Source organism: Humulus lupulus, chromosome 9 (genome assembly GCF_963169125.1).
Source record: "Humulus lupulus chromosome 9, drHumLupu1.1, whole genome shotgun sequence".
Classification (NCBI taxonomy): Eukaryota; Viridiplantae; Streptophyta; class Magnoliopsida; order Rosales; family Cannabaceae; genus Humulus; species Humulus lupulus.
The window spans coordinates 179,830,591-179,849,603 of NC_084801.1; the positions used below are offsets into that span (position 1 = coordinate 179,830,591).

Below are 19,013 nucleotides of genomic sequence, written 5' to 3' on the forward strand. Positions count from 1 at the left end.
TGTATTTTGATTTTGTTAATATTAATTATGTTTACTCCTTATAATGTATTGTATTTGACATAATTTTTTATGAAATGTATATATATATATATATAATATTGAAAATTAGTTATCAAATTAGGTTATAATATTGAAAATATATATATAATCGGAATTGAAAATAATTATATATAATCGGAATTGAAAAATAATTATATATAATTAGGTATTGAAAATATATATTTTTTATTAAAATGAGTTTTTCTGCGGTTGTATTAACTAAACCGCAGAGAAATGTACTCTTTTCTCTGCGGTTGTGTTGAATAAACCGCAGAGAAAATGGTACTTTTCTCCGCGGTTTTTTCAATACAACCGCAGAGAAAAGTGTGGCTTTTCTCCGCAGTTTTCATATCACTTTTTTCTGTGGTCGAATACATTACGATTTTCAATACTCTCGAAAACCGCAGTGTATTAAGTAAAAAAACTGTAGAGAAATACATTTTTTGTAGTAGTGGATAGAAATCTTCTTTTCTTTGTCTTCTAACTCTTCTTCTTCTTCTAGCTTCCTTCTCCTAGGTTTTCTTTCTCTTCTTTTCTTGAATCTGTAACCGTTTTAAATTCTTTTGGGTTCCCATGTACCGAACTCAAACTCTTTTAATGGAATGGTTAACTTTTGACCAAAATTTTTAGTTCTTAAATCTTGTTTTAGTTTCAATTACACGTTTTTAGTCCAAATAACTCATTTAAGAGTTAAGCACAAATTTTAATACACAATGTAACAGTCCTGGATTAGTAGGACGTTACACTGAACATAAAATTACATTATTTTGTTTTGTCACGTTCAAAGCTTATATAATGTGACAATTATATATGCGCAATAATAATATAAATACAAGGGAATATTATCCCTTTTTTTATTTCAAATTTACGAAACATTATACTTATACTGAGATCTAATGAGGTTAATAACCCCCGGCTGTAAGTCCTCCATCGACACTGATAACTTGACCATTGATGTATGAAGCAGCTGGAAGGCAAAGGAATGCCACTAGTGACGAAATTTCATTAGGTTCTGCAAGACGAAGGATTGGCGTTCTCTTAAACACGGGTAAGAATTCATCGTCACGAGGTGCCTGATCTTCCTGCCATGTCACATAATTTGTTTATATAACTATTTGCATATATATATATATATATAATTTGGGTAATAATTTTTAATCACTACAAATAAATATTTTTAATCTTTTTGATAATAAATAAGAGGGATGATTAATAGTAAATATATATAAATATATTTATCGTTACAGCTTGGACTCGGGTTCTGACTCCCCATGGCGCCACGCTGTTGGTGCGAATGCCGTCCTTAGCCCATTCACAAGCAAAATTCTTTGTAATTTGGTTTATTGCTCCTATACATTCAAAATAATATATATTAAAGAGAGACTAATTTGCATTATCATATATATATATATATATATATTAAAAGAAAAAGATTGAAGGAAGTAGTGTTGCCTTTGGTCGCGGCATAGGCAGAGAGTTTAGGTAGAGCAATGACACCAGCAATGGAGGAAATGAAAACAATGCTTCCGTTTGAGGAAGCCTTCAAAAGAGGATGAGCAAGTTGAGATAGATGATAAGGAGATTCAACATTGGTGCTCATCATATTTGAGTACTCTTCAGCACCGTACTTCGTAGCACTGTTTATCGCCACCGTTCCCGCGTTGTTTACCTAACACATACAATATTTTGTTAATATTTTTGACACCAAATGTAAACGCTTCAAATGTACGTAACTTTTCAATCATCATATACATGTTAAGATCGATCACCGTAGACATTTTATAACATATCACTAAAATTTTAATCATAATTTAAAATTACTAAAAAAAAAGTCGAAAATATATATTTTTAATGCGATGTCAAAATATTGAATTATCAGTGGTCTCACAAAAAGGGGGAAATAATCAAACAGTCAATGCGCTTCTTTCATTATTTCTTTTTCCACTTTTCCATAAAGGCAGTCCACAAAATTCTCAATAAGACACTAAGAAAACTTTATTATTGTTAAATACCTACTTTAATTTCTCTTTTAAGAGTTAGGAGTATTATATGTTAGCGACTTCAAAAGAGTTTAGCTGGTGGAACTCTTTTGTATTTTTGACCTGCTACAATATACACACGGTCATAAAAAATATTTCGTCCAAAATTATTCACGAGTTGAGAACACAAAAAAAAATCTCACTAGAACTCATTTTGAAGCTCCTATTATAAAAATTTCCTAACAAATAACAATAGACTACTTAAAAACACTGGCACATCACCGCCTGCCCAATAAATATTGAGTATTGCTGTATAGATTATTTAGGGAAAAAAATCTCAAATAAATATTAAATGTGAATATAATAAAAGTGTTGATATTGATTATTGAAAATAACTTAATGATTTTTTTTTTGGGTATACCATCAGGTTGACCAGGAAGATATGCAATATTTATATAAATAAAACTAAGACATAGTTTTGGAGTTTCTAAAAATATAAATTAAACGTGATAAGTAGTATATTATTTTAATATTATGTCAAATGAAATATTTAAAAACGACTTGGAGTACAAATATATATGGAATTTGGTGTAACCCACATGTTATATATATTAAACCTTTACTTTCATATGTGTATAAGGATATAAAACTAGAGACAAATAAACATATAATTTTTCAATTGAAAAAGAAGTAACAACAGAAGTTCGTATGTAGTATCATTATTATTTATATCAATGAAACAAGTCGCGACAAAATACTATTTGGTAAAGTTGACGTTGATCTACTCCACCACGAGTAATAAATAACAATAGGGAAACCCCACCGTGGTACACGATCCTAGCCCTTCATCACAGACTGAAAAATAAGCTTATGATACATCCTACCACACACAATAAGTCACACTTCTTTATTGAAAAAATTGAAGGAAAAAACAAAAATCAATGATCTTTATTGGTGGCCATCACTACATAATAATTGAAGAGAATTGTTATGTGTTTTATTGGTGTCATGAAGATAGCATACCGTAATAATTGAAGAGAATTGTTAAGTGATTTATTGGTATCCATCACTACAAGAAGATAGCATACTGCTATTTGTCCAATTCAGTATCAGATCTTATAAATTTAAATTTAATAAGTATTATGATATATTATTAACCAACTATATTAAGTTACTTTATATAGTATTAAATATCTTAAGATGCTAAATAACAACCCTATTAATTGAAAGACTAGCCGGAAACATATAAACCTTTTTTCATGTCATATGAACCTTAAAAATATAAAATATATACTGGTAATTCTTGGGTACTGGCGTTGAAAACGCCAGTTTCTAATGTTGTTTACAAAATATTTACATGACTTTCTGTGCGGTTAACATGCGGCAAATCAATGCTTTTGTTGTTTTTGCCTTATCTTAGGCATTTTTTTCAAAAAGGCCAAAAGTTTTCATTTTTAATAAAAAAAATTGCATCTTGATGCTGCCTTAAATGTCGGTAGGTCCCATCTTACTTGTATTTGTTTTTTTGTTGAATTTTCGTAAAATGGTAAACACTACTTGACTACCCTCTCAATTTTGAACCAATATTATTACATTTTTTTTTAATTGAAAGTAAACGTTTTTCTGTTTGTCTTATATTTTAGGCAAATAAAAAAAAACATTTCTTTATACATATACATATATATTTTTTTTTAAATTTAATAACTTGACTGCTCATTTTATAATTTCTCCATTGTGATAATTTTTTTAATTTATTCAATAAAGTGCCAAAAATGACACTATTTTAACAATTTTAGTGTCACACGCATTTTTAATATTTTTACTATTCAAAGATTTTTTTTTCATTTTTACGGACTCCCTTGGCTATCGCATATTCAAACTCCATCTACTCTGATGAGGCAACGACAGGAACCCAACCATCAAATGACGAGGGGAGAGGTGATGGGTCGTGGGCTTGCATAGAGGGCTGGGTCGGCTCAAGTGTTGGTGGAATTGCGGGTGTGAGTGGTTGAACGGTAATGGAATCACACCTGGGAAGCGCAAATTGGGGCTGGGGAATCGTAGGGGTGCTCGGAGCTTGGGACAGGGCTCGCGCCTGGTTTCTTGGCAATCTCGCGACATGGAGTCGAGATGGGGAGAGGCGAGGAGTTCTGGGCTTATGCAGAGACTTGGGTCGGCTCGGGTGCTGGTGGATTCACACTTGTGAGTGGTCGGGCGACTATTGTATCGCACATGGGCAATAGAGCTCAGAGCTTGGACAAGTCTCGCGAATCGCAGGGGTGTTCGGAGCTTGGGACAGGGTGCAACTGGGTTCGATTTTTGGGCTTGGATGAGGATGAGGCTAGGGGTTATGGGTTCACGATTGGTTGGGCATTGAGGGTTGGGTGCAAGTTATAGGTTTTTTCAATGTTGTTGTTGTGATGTTGTTGTCGTATTGCATTTATGTTATTTTTTTGATATTATATTGTAATGTGTTACTTTTGTAAAATATAATGGGTTGCACTGTGTTGTTGTAGAATTGTTATTTTTGTGTTGTTTAACTTTTATGTATAGTTGTTTGAATGTTGATTCTTAGTTGTTTAAGTTTATATATAATTGTATTATTATTGTGTTAATGTCTAATGGTTGTTTAGTTATTTTTCGATATATTTTATTTAAAAAAAAACATATTAGCATGCAGTGTGTTAATGTTTAATTGTTATCTTTAAAAATGTAATTTTGAAAACTTAAGCTAGTATTTTTGAAAAAATAAATCGGGATTGTAAAAAAATCAAATAACATAAGAAAAAAGTATATTTTAAAAAAAAAAAAACTCTTTATTCAATGCCCATATTGTGTTAATGTACACTTTACATATAAGTTTAAATATAAAATATTTATGTATAATAATAAAAATTATCTAGATTTTGTACAAATGATATAAATTTTAAATAAAAAATGATAAAATACTATATTATAAACGAAATTGTATTTCCTATAAATAAAATAATAATTATTAAAACTTTGAAAAATATATATTTATATTAAAAATATGTTTTGTTTATTCACCTAATGGAGATTATACAAATGTTTTTTTAACGTTTATTAATTTATTATGGTCAAATTTAAAAGTAGATTTTTATTTAAATGTGTTTTTTTAATAATCTATTTAAATGTTTTAATTTTAAAGAAAATGATATAAAACAGTGCAAGTAAGTGTCCGGTGCAGGCGCTTGAATTTCTAGGAGCTTATTTATTTGGAAGTGGGACTCACATAAAAAATAATGAAAATAGTTGTGAGATAGTGGTGTTTTCTTAGCTGCACATAAGATTCGCCCTGTATTATTTGTGCATTGGCAAATGGCATTTTTTTCTTTTAAGTTATTTTTTTTATTTTAGCTTAATTTTAGTACTATCTTATAAAATAATCTCCAATATCTTAGTCGGAAATTTCAGACAATTTATCGGAAATTCCAAAAAATATATATATATTTAACCAAGAATTATAAAATAAGAAAAAGACCAAAAAGTGCAAAAATGGTTACTATAAACTTACTAGTATGCTGAGCTTGCCATCAAAAATTGAAGAGACGGTGTTAATGAGGTCTTCCCTTTGGGCTCTAACAGTTAGGTCACAAACCGAACCAGTAACCTCATAACCTTTGCTCTTCCATTCTTGAACTCTCTCATTCAACTCCGTTTCCGTACGAGAACAGGTGTGAACCGCTGCCCCAAGTCCTGCTAGCTCCTCTACTATAGCAAATCTGAAAATACAGGCAAATTTTGGCTAAATTATGACTAAATAGTTCAATGAATATTAAGAAAGAAAAAGTGAAAATTAAAGGGAAATGTAATATAAAAAGGCTAACCCAATTCCTTTGGTTCCGCCAGTAACGAGAGCGGTGAGGCCCTTGAGAGACCATCTCTTCTCACTGAAACTCTCAGCTACGGCTGCCATGTTGTGTTATTTTTTACTTTGAATTTTGTGCACTATATGTAGTGTATGTATGAATAGATAAAACAAATTAGACAACAAAGCAAATCGTGCTCATGTGATCTTATTTTATAACAAGTCAAACACTTTTACTTTTCAAATGCGCCATTCGTCATCATTATGGGACCCATCTAGATTTCCAGTTTGATTTATCCTTATCAACTATTTATTTTTGTTAGAATATGTTATGTGATTATAGTTATGGAAATTTTTATTCAAATTATTAATTATGCAAGATATGACTTTCTTTACCACAACCGAGTGGTATATATTATATGGGGAAAATTTCGGATGCAGTGACAAAAAGAGGCATCCTGGTGCACCCTCTCTTTAGTTATTGACTTCCTAAGTATTTTTGGCATAATTATTTTTATAATTGTATATGTTATTTAAGTATTTTGTAAATTTTTAAAAAATTCTTAATAATTTAAAATGCTGAAAAAATTAGATTTAAATAGTTTGTTACATACGTAATTTTTTTTATACACGTAAAAAATAACTTATTTAAACATTGTTTTTAGCACTATAAATTATTCAAATTTTCCTGAAACACGTGCAGGATGCTCTAAATATCTATCATATATACGACTATAAAAAAAATTACGCCGAAAATACTTCTTGAACAAAAAATTGCAGAGACAGTGCACTAGTGCGTCCTTTTTGGGGGCGCACAAAACTACCCTATTTATATGGGATATTTGCAGCATAAATACTAAATATTTTCGTGTTTATGCATTTATATACCCAAACTTTTATTTTAGTAAAACCACTTAACGTTACGTTTTCCTTGCATCTGTCACCACCAGCTCCGTTAAGTGCTGATAAGGTGTCACAACCCGAGCTCTAGGTCGTGGCAGATTTATAATATCCATAACTTAGGTGATCAAAGGTCAAACTTTGACCATTGTTGGAAAATAATCTTTATAAATGATCATTTAGTTTATATTAAATAGTATTATAATTATAAGTCAAAATAATGGAATAACTCCTATAATTATAAATAAAAATATTAGTGATAAAAGCATGATCATTTATCATTATGCATAGAACAATAATATCCCCACAGTTATGTAGTCACCAAACAGTTAAATTTAATCAGTCGTAAACATCTAAAATAATACTTAGCATCCACCATTCCTCCTTCCTAACTATTACATAGCTAAATCAGATATATTCTAAATCAAATACATATATAATGTTCAAAAGATAGAACGGTGACACTAAATAGAACTAGGCTAAACACATTGGCTCCATCAATAATTCACCTTATCCACATTCGCATCATTAGGCTCCTAAAATGGGAGAGATATAGGGGGTGAGCTTATAAGGCTCAGTAGGAAAGCAACTATTAACATAGGACCCAAAAGTTTAATACAACCCCTGCATGGTTAGCTCTGAAAACAAAACATGCATCATCATGTATAAACCAAAATAGAGAGAAACCACAAATAATCATAAGAGCATAGCTACAAGTACACATCACACCGTCCACTAGATCTCTAGTTCCCGTTACTCACCATAGAAAACCCGACATCATAAACTGGGTAGTTGGACCTGATAACCACAACCAGGGGGAGGCTCAGAACACTTCATGTATACAGATGTGTGGTCTTTACACCTACAGGTGACTGGACACCTGATCTACCTATGATGACACAGAGACTAGGTCGTGAAACAACAAGATGCACAAATCATGATCACTATGGCTTTCATCAGTATTACCAAATGCGGGTAAACATGAAAAGAAAGAAACATATTCCATTTATATTTTAGAAAATTAGGCAGCATAATAGCTGCATTTGAATAAAACCCAAAAATCATAACTTGCATAAATAAGTGAATAAAAATATATTTGACACTTAATGCCCTTAGAACATATCAGAAAACATGCAGATTAAGTTTTCAATTTTTCAAACATTTTATAAATATCAAGATTAGAATATGTTTAATGCAATTCAATACGAGTAAAATAAGTCCAATAGTAAAGTTGAGTCCCTACCTCCGTAGAATTTTCAATCCGAGCCCAAAGCGACGCTCTCAAGCTTAACAATGATCCTAGAGTGATTTATTCCAATTTCAATATCATGTTTTTCCTACGTGTACCAAATTAGCAAACGATTATCACCATTGCATTCCTTATTCAAAATCGTGTCCAATGACATATAATATGACCATATTTAAAATTTCAAGTTCCCGAACCTCACCCAAGCGGTGCACAGTAGTAGTTGGTGGCGACAATGAGTGGTGTACCGAAAATGTCGACGAATATATGCATGACATATATCAAAACGACCCCCTCAATGAGTACATCACATATATACAACTCATTAGCCATGTTGACCCTCGATTTTTTCGACGACACGGAGTCAAGTAAAACAATAAGAATGAGATGAAATCAAACCATAAAGATAAATGACACAAATATTTATAGTGGTTCAGCCTCAAAGATGGTAATAACCTACGTCCACTTATTGTTCTTATTAATGTAGAACTCCAAAAACTGTGATCAGTGAACTAGGGTTCGTGAGTTTCACAAGCTTGGAGATGAATACAAATTTGGCAGATAAAAACTCTATAATTCTCTATAAAGATCCAAAAGTCCCATCTTTTGAGCCCTTCGAGTCTTATTTATAGGCTCAAGGAGTTCCTCATGGGCCAATGGGCCTTAATTACATTCAATACATGCGTATCCCAAGAATAATGGAAATCACACTTATTACATAAATACAAGATTACATATCTATAGAAGATTTCTGAAAAATTGTAACTAGACTGGTCGCCCATAAAATATGCCTTCTGCTAAGTGAATTCTCCTCTGGTCGACGATCGAACAGAACGTACTCACTTAAACAGTCACGTGTATCCCACGTGCATGTTAATTTTGCCACATCATTGTGCAAATCTTTTTTTGGGTAAACATTTTCCCCCCAATTTTATTTTACTGCGACCAGCATATAATAAACTTAGGCGACTAGTTTTCCGTCTGACCTGTCACGTCTGTCAGCACCTTTTTGAAAAAGTAAACAATCATGATCGTTACAGTTTCCCAAAAATATTTCGACGGCTAACACGATTTCCCAAGCATCAAAAACTTACCCCCATCATTACCTCTTTATCTGTGCCACGAACACTATAAAAGGTCATTTTTCCCTCTTTTCATTTTTTACCAAGCCCTTATCTCTCCTCAAGAACTCAGAAGAACAACTCTCAAGAGAAGCCCAGAAACCCTCGCCGATTCGAGACGCGTTTGACCAGCCCCGAGCAACAACGTCCGCGACTCCTTTGCAATCTACAACTCAAGTAAGTTCTTAAACCCCTTATCTTTGTTGTACAATCTGAAATGAATTTCATGAATTTTCTGGTGTGAGTTTTGAATGTTCTTGAGAAAACAGAATTTGGGTAATTGGGTTCATATGTAGAAACATGATAGGATAGGAATTTTAAGTAGTAGAAAATATTAGGTGAGGCTTAGAAATCGGTGTGGGAAGTAGGAATACTATTTTAGGGCCTTAAATCGAAGCAAAAATTTGATTTTTATGTTTTTGGAAAAAACTGAGTTTTTTCCGCTTTTTTTCGGAGTCAAAAAGTTTTTCTAAAAATACTTTTCACTTTCGCTTTTTAATCTGTTTTTCCAAACTGCTCGCATATTTGGAGTGTTTATATTAGGATGATGCTTGTCGTATAAAAGCTTAACTTTTATACACGAGCAATGTTATCCTTATACTTCTTCTTCTATCTATTGGTCATAGATTCTCACTACTCCTTTACTCTTCTCAGATATTCATGCACGATCTTTGGGGAGGTTGATAACTCTACAAAATAGAGCTATTTTACCACTTTTTATGTGCTAATTGTTGCTTAATTATTGAGTTTTTAATTGATTTATTAAGTTTTTAAGTAATTTTGAATTTATTAGTCTTATTTTGATTTTATATAATTTTGTGTGTTTTTATAGTTATTTTGTTGTAAAATATTGTAGCTAATTATTTAAATTATTGTTGTTTAGTTTGGGGTAAAAAAAAATGTTGTTTTATTGAATTTAAATGTTGAATATAAATTAAGTTATAATTAATATTTTCAAAGAATTAACTTGATTTATTTTATAGTAGAAATATTTTATTATGATTTAGTTTATGATAATTTTGTTAGGTAATATGTTGTATTTTTGTGCTTGATGAAGTAAGGAAAATGTGACATTTACAAGGAAAAGAAAGGAAAAAATGGCAAATCTGAAAAGTTAAGCCCAACAAAAGACAACCATTTGCCATATGCCCAGGCCCATATGCCAGGCCCAATCCGCCCATCCACCTGCCAGCATCAATGAAGCTTCAACATCCCACTTCCTTCAGCTGCTGCCTCCCAACCGAATCACTCCATCACCTCTCAGCAATCAGCAGCTTCATTCGGTCTCACTGCACTCCCAGCTCCAGCCATCCGCCAGCTGTCCACAACATTCGGCTAGCCCCCATTCGGCCCAGCACAACACAGTTGCACCTAAGGGTGAGCATCGGTCGGTTTGGGCGGTTTTTTCACAAAAAAAAATCCAGAATTCGGTTTTCGGTTCGGATTGGTGCAATCCAAAAACCGACCGAACCAAACCAGTTTAAAAAAAAACCGACTATTTTGGAGCGCAGTTTGGTCGGTTAAACCGACCAAACCGAATTGATTATTATTATTATTATTATTATTATTATTTTTTAAGTTTTAGTTAAAAAATTAAAAATTTTGGATTGTTAGAATCCATTTTTGTATGTTTTTAAAACATAAATATATAGAACATAATTACATTTACAAATGCCTTAAGTTTTTTTTTTTATTAAAATTTTTAATAATTAATAATTATATAATATTATATTATTATTCTATTGTGTTCGGTCGGTTTCGGTTTTTTTGGTCGGTTCACCCAAAATTTCCAAACCGACCGAACAGTGGCGGTTTGCACCGTCGGCGGTTTTTTCGGTTTTCGGTTTAAACGGTTTTGGTTTTTTCGGTGTTCGGTAGGTTGGTGTACACGGTTTTTTCGGTTTTTCGGATTTTATGCTCAGCCCTAGTTGCACCCCAAGTGCCACAAAGCAGCCACTTTTCCTTGAGCCTAAAAAATTGTCATTTTGTCCCCTTTGTCCAAAAATACTACATTTTTACCCAACTTTATTACATATTTTACCCCCAAAACATCATTATTACACCCTATAATTTATTCCTATTAGTCATATTATAATTAATTAAATTAATTTAATCAATTTAATTATTTTAAATTGATTATTTTAATGCCCATTTTTTGACTATAAATAAGGGAGTTTGGTGTCCATTTTTAGAGAGAGGTTACTATACCATAATTTCTACACATTCAAAACCTCTCAATTCTCTTCATCTTCTTCTTCTTTTTGGTTATTTTCTATGTATTTTAATATTTTTACTGTTCAAAGATTTTTTTTTTCATTTTTACGGACTCCCTTGGCTGCCGCATATTCAAACTCCATTTTTACTGGGTGCTTGGGGATCTCGCAACATGGAGCCGAGATGGGGAGAGGCGAGGGGTTCTGGGCTTGCGCAGAGACCTAGGTCGGCTCAGGAGCTGGTGGATTCACGCCTGTGCGTGGTCGGGCGACTCTATTGTATCGCGCATGGGTGATAGAGCTCGGAGCTTGGACAAGTCTCGCAAATCGCAGGGGTGTTCGGAGCTTGGGACATGGTGCAACTGGGTTCGATTTTGGGGCTTGGATGAGGATGAGGCCAGGGGTTATGGGTTCACGGTTGGTTGGGCATTGAGGGTTGGGTGCAAGTTATAGGTTTTTTCAATGTTGTTGTTGTGATGTTATTGTCGTATTGCATTTAAGTTGTTTTTTTGATATTGTATTGTAGTGTGTTACTTTTTTAAAATATAATGGGTTGCACTGTGTTGTTGTAGAATTGTTATTTTTGTGTTGTATAGCTTTTATGTAAGTTGTTTTAATGTTGATTCTTAGTTGTTTAAGTTTATATATAGTTGTATTGTTATTGTGTTGATGTTTAATGGTTGTTTAATTGTTTTTCGATATATTTTATTTAAAATATATATATATATATATATGTTAGCATGTAGTGAGTTAATGTTTAGTTATTGTCTTTAAAATTTTATTTTTGAAAACTTAAGGTAATATATTTTAAAAAATAAATCGGATTGTAAAAAAGTAAAATAACACAAGAAAAAAGTATATTTAAAAAATATATATCTTTATTCAATGCCCATATTTTGTTAATGTACACTTTACATATAAGTTTAAATGTAAAATATTTAAATATAATAATAAAAATTATCTAGATTTTGTACAAATGATATAAATTTAAAATAAAAAATGATAAAATACTATATCATAAACGAAATTGTATTTCCTATAAATAAAATAATAATTATTAAAATTTTGAAAAATATATATTTATATTAAAAATATGTTTTGTTTATTTACCTAATGGAGATTATAAAAATGTTTTTTAACGTTTATTAATTTATTATGGTCAAATTTAAAAGTAATTTTTTTATTTAAATGTGTTTTTTTAATAATCTATTTAAATGTTTTAATTTTAAAGAAAATGATATAAAATAGTGCAAGTCACTGTCAGGTGCAGGCGCTTGAATTTCTAATAGCCTATTTATTTGGAAGTGGGACTCACATAAAAAATAATGAAAATAGTTGTGAGATAGTGGTGTTTTCTTAGCTGCACATAAGATTCGCCCTGTATTATTTGTGGATTGGCAAATGGCATTTTTTTCTTTTAAGTTAATTTTTTTTTATTTTAGCTTAATTTTAGTACTATCTTATAAAATAATCTCCAATATCTTAGTCGGAAACTTCAGATAATTTATCGGAATTTCCAAAATATATATATAGAGGCTTCACTTTAAGTCTTACTAGCAGGGCTTTCAGTGTTCTCGACTCGTGAATAATTTTTGGCGCAATTTTTTTTATGACGGTGTATATTGTAGCTATTTAGAGCATCTAACAAATTTTTAGAAAATTATAAATAGTTTACAGTACCGAAAACTAGGTTCAAACATGTTGCACTCGTGACTAATTTTTTTTTATACACGTAGAAGGTAACATGTTTGAACCTAGTTTTCAGTACTGTAAACTATTCGGAATTTTCTAAAAAATTGCAGGATACTCTAAATAACTACAATATACATGGTCATAAAAAAAACCGCACCAAAAGCTGTTCAGGAGTCGAGAAACAGTGAGAGCCCTACCGGTAGGGTCTAAAATGAAGCCCCTACGAAAGAATTGTCCAGTATATATTTAGCCCAGAATTATAAAATAAGAAAAAGGCCAAAAAGTGCAAAAATGGTTACTATAAACTTACTAGTATGCTGAGCTTGCCATCAAAAATTGAAGAGACGGTGTTAATGAGGTCTTCCCTTTGGGCTCTAACAGTTAGGTCACAAACCGAACCAGTAACCTCATAACCTTTGCTCTTCCATTCTTGAACTCTCTCATTCAACTCCGTTTCCGTACGAGAACAGGTGTGAACCGCTGCCCCAAGTCCTGCTAGCTCCTCTACTATAGCAAATCTGAAAATACAGGCAAATTTTGGCTAAATTATGACTAAATAGTTCAATGAATATTAAGAAAGAAAAAGTGAAAATTAAAGGGAAATGTAATATAAAAAGGCTAACCCAATTCCTTTGGTTCCGCCAGTGACGAGAGCGGTGAGGCCCTTGAGACACCATCTCTTCTCGCTGAAACTCTCTGCCACGGCTGCCATGCTGTGCTGTTTTTTGCTTTGATTTTTGTGCACTATATGTAGTGCATGTATGAATAGATAAAACAAATTAGACAACAAAGCAAATCGTGCTCATGTGGCCTTATTTTATATAAGTCAAACTCTTTTACTTTTCAAATGGGCCATTCGTCATCATTATGGGACCCATCTAGATTTCTAGTTTGATTTATCCTTATCAACTATTTATTTTTGTTTGAATATGTTTTGTGATTATAATTATGGAAATTTTTATTCAAAGTAATAATTATACAAGATATGATTTTCTTGACCACAACCGAGTGATATATATATATTATATTATATATTTTTATTATATTTTGCACATGTGATTTTTTTTTTTTTTTATAGATGTGAAAAGTAACTTATTTAAATATTATTTTTATTATTATAAATTATTTAGAATTTTCTAAAAATATGTAGGATGCTCTAAATATCTACCATATATACGGCTATAAAAAAAATTACGCCAAAAATACTTTTCGAACAAAAAATTGGAAAGACAATGCACCAATGTGCCTTTTTTGGGGCACACAAAACAATCTGTAGGAATTTGCTCTGATTTTTAGGAATTATTCGACCACAGACTCATCTGGCACACGCCCAGATCAAACTGACGATGACGTAAATCAGCAAACAGATTAGTAAGAAACCAGCAATAATCAAAGAAAAATAAAAAGAAATGAGGCAAGAGAATTTATCCTGGTTCTGGTCCTAAGATCAATTCGATCTTAGGCCGTACATCCAGTTGAGCATCATCATCTCCAATCCACTATATCAATCTTGAGTTTGTACACTTTACAATGGTAGAAAGAGCCTAGAAAAAACACAGCAGCCCCTCAAGAACAATCTCAGTTCTTCCTGCAGAGAACCCAAGTTCTTAGTCTCAAAGAACTTCTCACTATCTCTCTGTTTCACTGCTTCTCACTTTCACTCTTTTCTTATTGTAATTCTCTCTATCCCGTATACTGTTTTTCCTTATCTTCAAAACAGAAAAAAAATAAGCTATTTATAAACATAGCTTTTACAAGAAAGTAAATCTTGACTCTAGTCCAGCCAAAGTTAGTTTGGTGCAGTTAAACTTTAGGAGGATTAACCCACAAATTCCACCTTCATCCTCTAAAGATTAAACAGACCCTCTCCAAGATTGATCTCAGAAGATGATGATATACTCCTCATATTTCAGCAACTTCCAATGTTCAGTAAGTTGAGACAATGTTTCAACTTACTGAAAGTAAGAACCTTAGTTCCCATATATGCTGGATTCTCACTTGTGTGAACTTTCTCCAACTCAAGTACCCTTTCTTCAATCTTCTCTCTTATCCAATAAAGTCGAATATCAATGTGTTTACTCTTCTCATGGTAAACTGGATTTTTGCATAAATGAATTGATGACTGGCTGTCCGAGTAGATTGTTCCTTTTCCTTTCAAAAGTTTTAACTCTTGGAGAATACCTTGAATCCAGATTGCTTCTTTAAACGCCTCTGTAGTAGCCATAAACTCTGACTCAGTTGTAGACAAAGCTACCACTTGTTGTTGTTGTGACTTCCAGCTTATACAACTTTTGTTCAGGACAAATACATAAGCTGTTGTAGACCTCCTGTTGTCCTTATTAGATGCATAATCAGCATCTACATAACCATTCAGAACAACTTTTCCTGGATCTCTTTGATATATTAGGCCATACTTAGATGTTCCCTTCAAGTACCTCATAAGCCATTTTAAAGCATTCCAATGCTCCGGACCTGGGCTGGACATATACCTGCTCAAAACACTTAAAGAATGTGCAATATCAGGTCTTGTGCTTACCATAATGTACATCAAACATCCTACAGCCACTGCATAAGGAACTTTTTCCATTTCCCTTCTTTCAAACTCAGTTTTAGGACATTGCTCATTTGACAACTTGAAGTGTCCAGCCAATGGTATTGCAGTAGCTTTAGAATTTTCCAAACTGAATTTCTTCATCACTTTTTCGATGTAGCTTCTTTGAGTGAGAACCAACTTTCCTTCCTTTTTGTTTCTGAGTACTTCAATGCCTAAAATCTTCTTCATGGGTCCAAGGTCTTTCATTTCAAACTCACTCTTGAGTTTATCCTTGATGAACTTGATCTTGGTTTTATCTCTGCCTATGATCATCATATCATCAACGTACAGCAACAAGAATACCGTACCTGCTGTTTCCAAATCCTTGTAATACAAACAAGAATCAAATTTTGATCTCACAAAGCCAATTTCTTGAGCAAACAAGTTGAACCTCTTATTCCACTGCCTTGGTGACTGCTTTAAACCATACAACGATCTCTTGAGCAAACACACCAGTTCTGTTTTACTGTTTTCCACCTGAAAACCAGGTGGTTGCTCCATGTAGATTTCTTCATCTAAGACGCCATTTAAGAACGCTGTCTTGACATCTAACTGTTCCACTTCAAGATCTTCATGTGCTGCAACTGCCAGCATCATTCTAATGGTTTTGTACTTCACCACAGGTGAGAATATGTCTGTGTAGTCTATCCCCTCAACTTGTGTAAATCCTTTTGCTACTAATCTCGCTTTGTATCTTGGTGGTTCCCTTTCTACCATGCCTTCCTTGATTCTGAAAATCCACTTGCATGATACTACCTTCTGCCCTTGAGGTCTTGGAACCACTATCCACGTACTGTTCTTCCTCAATGAGTCCATCTCCTCATTCATAGCATCCAACCATTTCTTCCCATATTTGCTCGATACAGCTTCGTCATAGGTAGTTGGATCTGGTATCTCTTCAGGTGAAACTGACGCTAGTGCATATGCTATAAGATCAGCTTCAGCGTATCTTCTGGGTGGCTTTATCTCTCGTCTTGTTCTATCCCGTGCCAACTGATAGTCTTCCAGTTCTGTCTGGTCCACCTGACGAACATCAAGACGTTCCACCTCAATTTCAGGTTCTTGGGCTGGTTCTTCTGCATTATTTTCATCAATTTCTGCAGGAGTCTTTTCATTTATTGATGTTGGCCTTCCAAGCTCTATATAAAATTCAGTCAATTCTTTCTCATCTTTGCTGCTTCCTGCACATTCAGAAAACATACCTTTCTCGGCTTTCAAGTGCACAAATTCATGTTCATTGAAAATCACATCTCTAGATATAACAATTTTTGGTCTTCCATTTTCAAAAGTACATAATCTGTAACCTTTTACACCAGTAGGATAGCCAAGAAAAATACATTTTATAGCTCTAGGATTAAGTTTATCTTCCCTTTTATGAGCATAAGCAGTGCAACCAAATACTTTTAAGTGACTAAGGCTTGGTGCTTTTCCTAACAACATTTCATAGGGTGTTTTCAAGTTCAGCACCCTATTAGGACTCCTATTTACCAAATAACATGCAGTAACTAAAGCTTCCCCCCAAAAACTCTTTTCCAAACCGGAACTAATTAACAAGCACCTAACTTTATTTAATAAAGTTCTATTCATCCTTTCAGCAACTCCATTTTGATGGGGTGTGTGCTTAACAGTTCTATGTCTAACAATGCCAAATTCAGAACATAACATATTAAATTCAGCATTAATAAATTCAAGGCCATTATCAGTTCTCAACACTTTCAATTTTCTATCATATTGATTTTCCACCTCAATTTTCCATTCTTTAAATTTAGGCAAACATTCATTTTTAGTTTTAAGCAGATATACCCAAACATATCTACTATAATCATCTATTATTGATAAAAAATAATGTTTACCTGAATGAGTTCCAACCTTGTGAGACCCCCACAAATCCGCATGTACATATTCCAAAGGCCTTCTTGAATTATGTATAGTTGTAGAGAACTTCAATCTGTGGTGCTTTCCCAAAATACATGTCTCACAGAATGGAAGTGAGCCTGTTTTGAACTTTCCCAATAAGCCTTGCTTGTTTAACTCCTTAATGCCCTGTTCACTCATATGTCCCATCCTGTGGTGCCACAGTTGCATCTGCACTTCCTGATGTGTTACAATACTTGCTTCTGAAGACATGATGGTTTCGCCTTGCAGTAAGTACAATCCATTTTTCTTTTCTCCCTTCATCACAGTGAGAGACCCCTTTGAAATCTTCATCTGACCATTAATGGATTTGTAACTGAAACCTTCATCTTCCAAGGCACCAAGAGACACTAGATTTCTCCTTAGTTCAGGAATGTGTCTGACATTGTTTAACGTTCGAATAGTTCCATCAAAGTGCTTGATCGCCACTTTCCCTATGCCAATGACCCTGCAAGCATTATCATTACCCATTAGCACAGTTCCACAATCAACCTTTCGGTAATCAATAAAATTTTCAAGAGTTGGGCACATATGAAATGTGCAACCCGAATCAAGAATCCACTCTTTTGTGATTCTTTGATTCGACACCATAAACATATCACCATCGGATGAACATTGGTCTGCCTCCTCTGCAATAAACACTGAGTTTTGCTTCTTTTCTCTGTCTTCCTTGAGTTTGTTTCTAAACTCATTGCAGAACCTCTTTATGTGACCAATTTTACCACAGAAATAACACTTTCTGTCTTTGTGATATTTCCCTCTTGACTTTGATCTAGATTTAGATCTATTATGCCCTCTGGAATGATCCCTTCGAACTGGATCTCTTCCTCTTGCTTGCTCTTTCCCTCTTGCCATGAGTGTTTCATCTTTCAGCTTGTCATATTCTTTGTTCAGTTCTTGTTCCTTTGATTTAAGTGCTCCAAGAACATCATCAAGTGTGAGTGTGTCCCTTCCATACTTGATCACTGCCTTGAGTTCTTGATAAGCCGCTGGTAGAGATCGAAGTAAGATGACAGCTTGACTTTCTTCATCTACAAAATATTTCAGATTAGCTAAACCAATAATAATTTGATTAAACGCATCAAGATTATCATCTAAAGACAGATTTGCAATCATTTTAAAGCCATATAAAGATTCTAGCAGATTTATTTTGTTAGTTAACGAAGGCTTCATGTAGATCTCTTCGAGTTTGTTCCACAACTCCCTTGTTGTCTTTAAGCTTTGAACCTTTCTCCTCACTGTATTGGAAAGGTGCATTATAATGGTGTAATAAGCTAACTCCTCCATATCTTCAATCTCTTCTTTCTTCAGCGTCTCTGAAAGTTCATCTCTGGGTTTGAGAGCTTTAGCAACTTTCTGATGAACAAGAATCCCTTTCAAGCTTTCTCTCCACAGCCCGAAATCTCCGGTTCCATCAAACTTCTCAAGTTCGAACCTTGCTGTAGTACCCATCTTTGAATTTGATCAATCTTGGATGAATCTGGGTT

At 33.2% G+C, this 19,013-nt stretch overlaps 2 protein-coding genes across 9 annotated transcripts; both read right to left on the minus strand.

Annotated features, from left to right (window-relative positions):
* Positions 1 to 701: 701 nt before the first annotated feature.
* On the minus strand, positions 702 to 6,024 carry LOC133801355 (tropinone reductase homolog At2g29290-like). The gene is made up of 5 exons (XM_062239540.1): positions 5,867 to 6,024; positions 5,554 to 5,761; positions 1,492 to 1,708; positions 1,285 to 1,388; positions 702 to 1,121 (listed from the first exon to the last, which is right to left on the minus strand). The coding sequence occupies exons 1-5, from the start codon at positions 5,953 to 5,955 to the stop codon at positions 942 to 944; spliced, it is 798 nt and encodes a 265-aa protein (XP_062095524.1). The 5' UTR covers positions 5,956 to 6,024; the 3' UTR covers positions 702 to 941.
* A 976-nt stretch (positions 6,025 to 7,000) lies between these two features.
* Positions 7,001 to 13,731, minus strand: LOC133801356 (tropinone reductase homolog At2g29150-like). 8 transcript variants are annotated; one of them, XR_009876844.1, is made up of 5 exons: positions 13,643 to 13,731; positions 13,330 to 13,537; positions 8,196 to 8,287; positions 7,991 to 8,084; positions 7,165 to 7,283 (listed from the first exon to the last, which is right to left on the minus strand). XR_009876844.1 is itself a non-coding variant. In XM_062239541.1 (4 exons), exons 1-4 carry the CDS (start codon positions 13,729 to 13,731, stop codon positions 8,057 to 8,059), a joined length of 417 nt encoding a protein of 138 aa, XP_062095525.1. In that variant the 3' UTR covers positions 7,646 to 8,056. The 8 variants fall into 8 exon arrangements, 5 of the variants coding, with proteins under 5 accessions (XP_062095527.1, XP_062095528.1, XP_062095525.1 ...); XM_062239541.1 differs by lacking the exon at positions 7,165 to 7,283 and having other exon boundaries at positions 7,646 to 8,084; XM_062239542.1 differs by lacking the exon at positions 7,165 to 7,283 and having other exon boundaries at positions 7,646 to 8,084; positions 8,191 to 8,287.
* Positions 13,732 to 19,013: the final 5,282 nt, after the last annotated feature.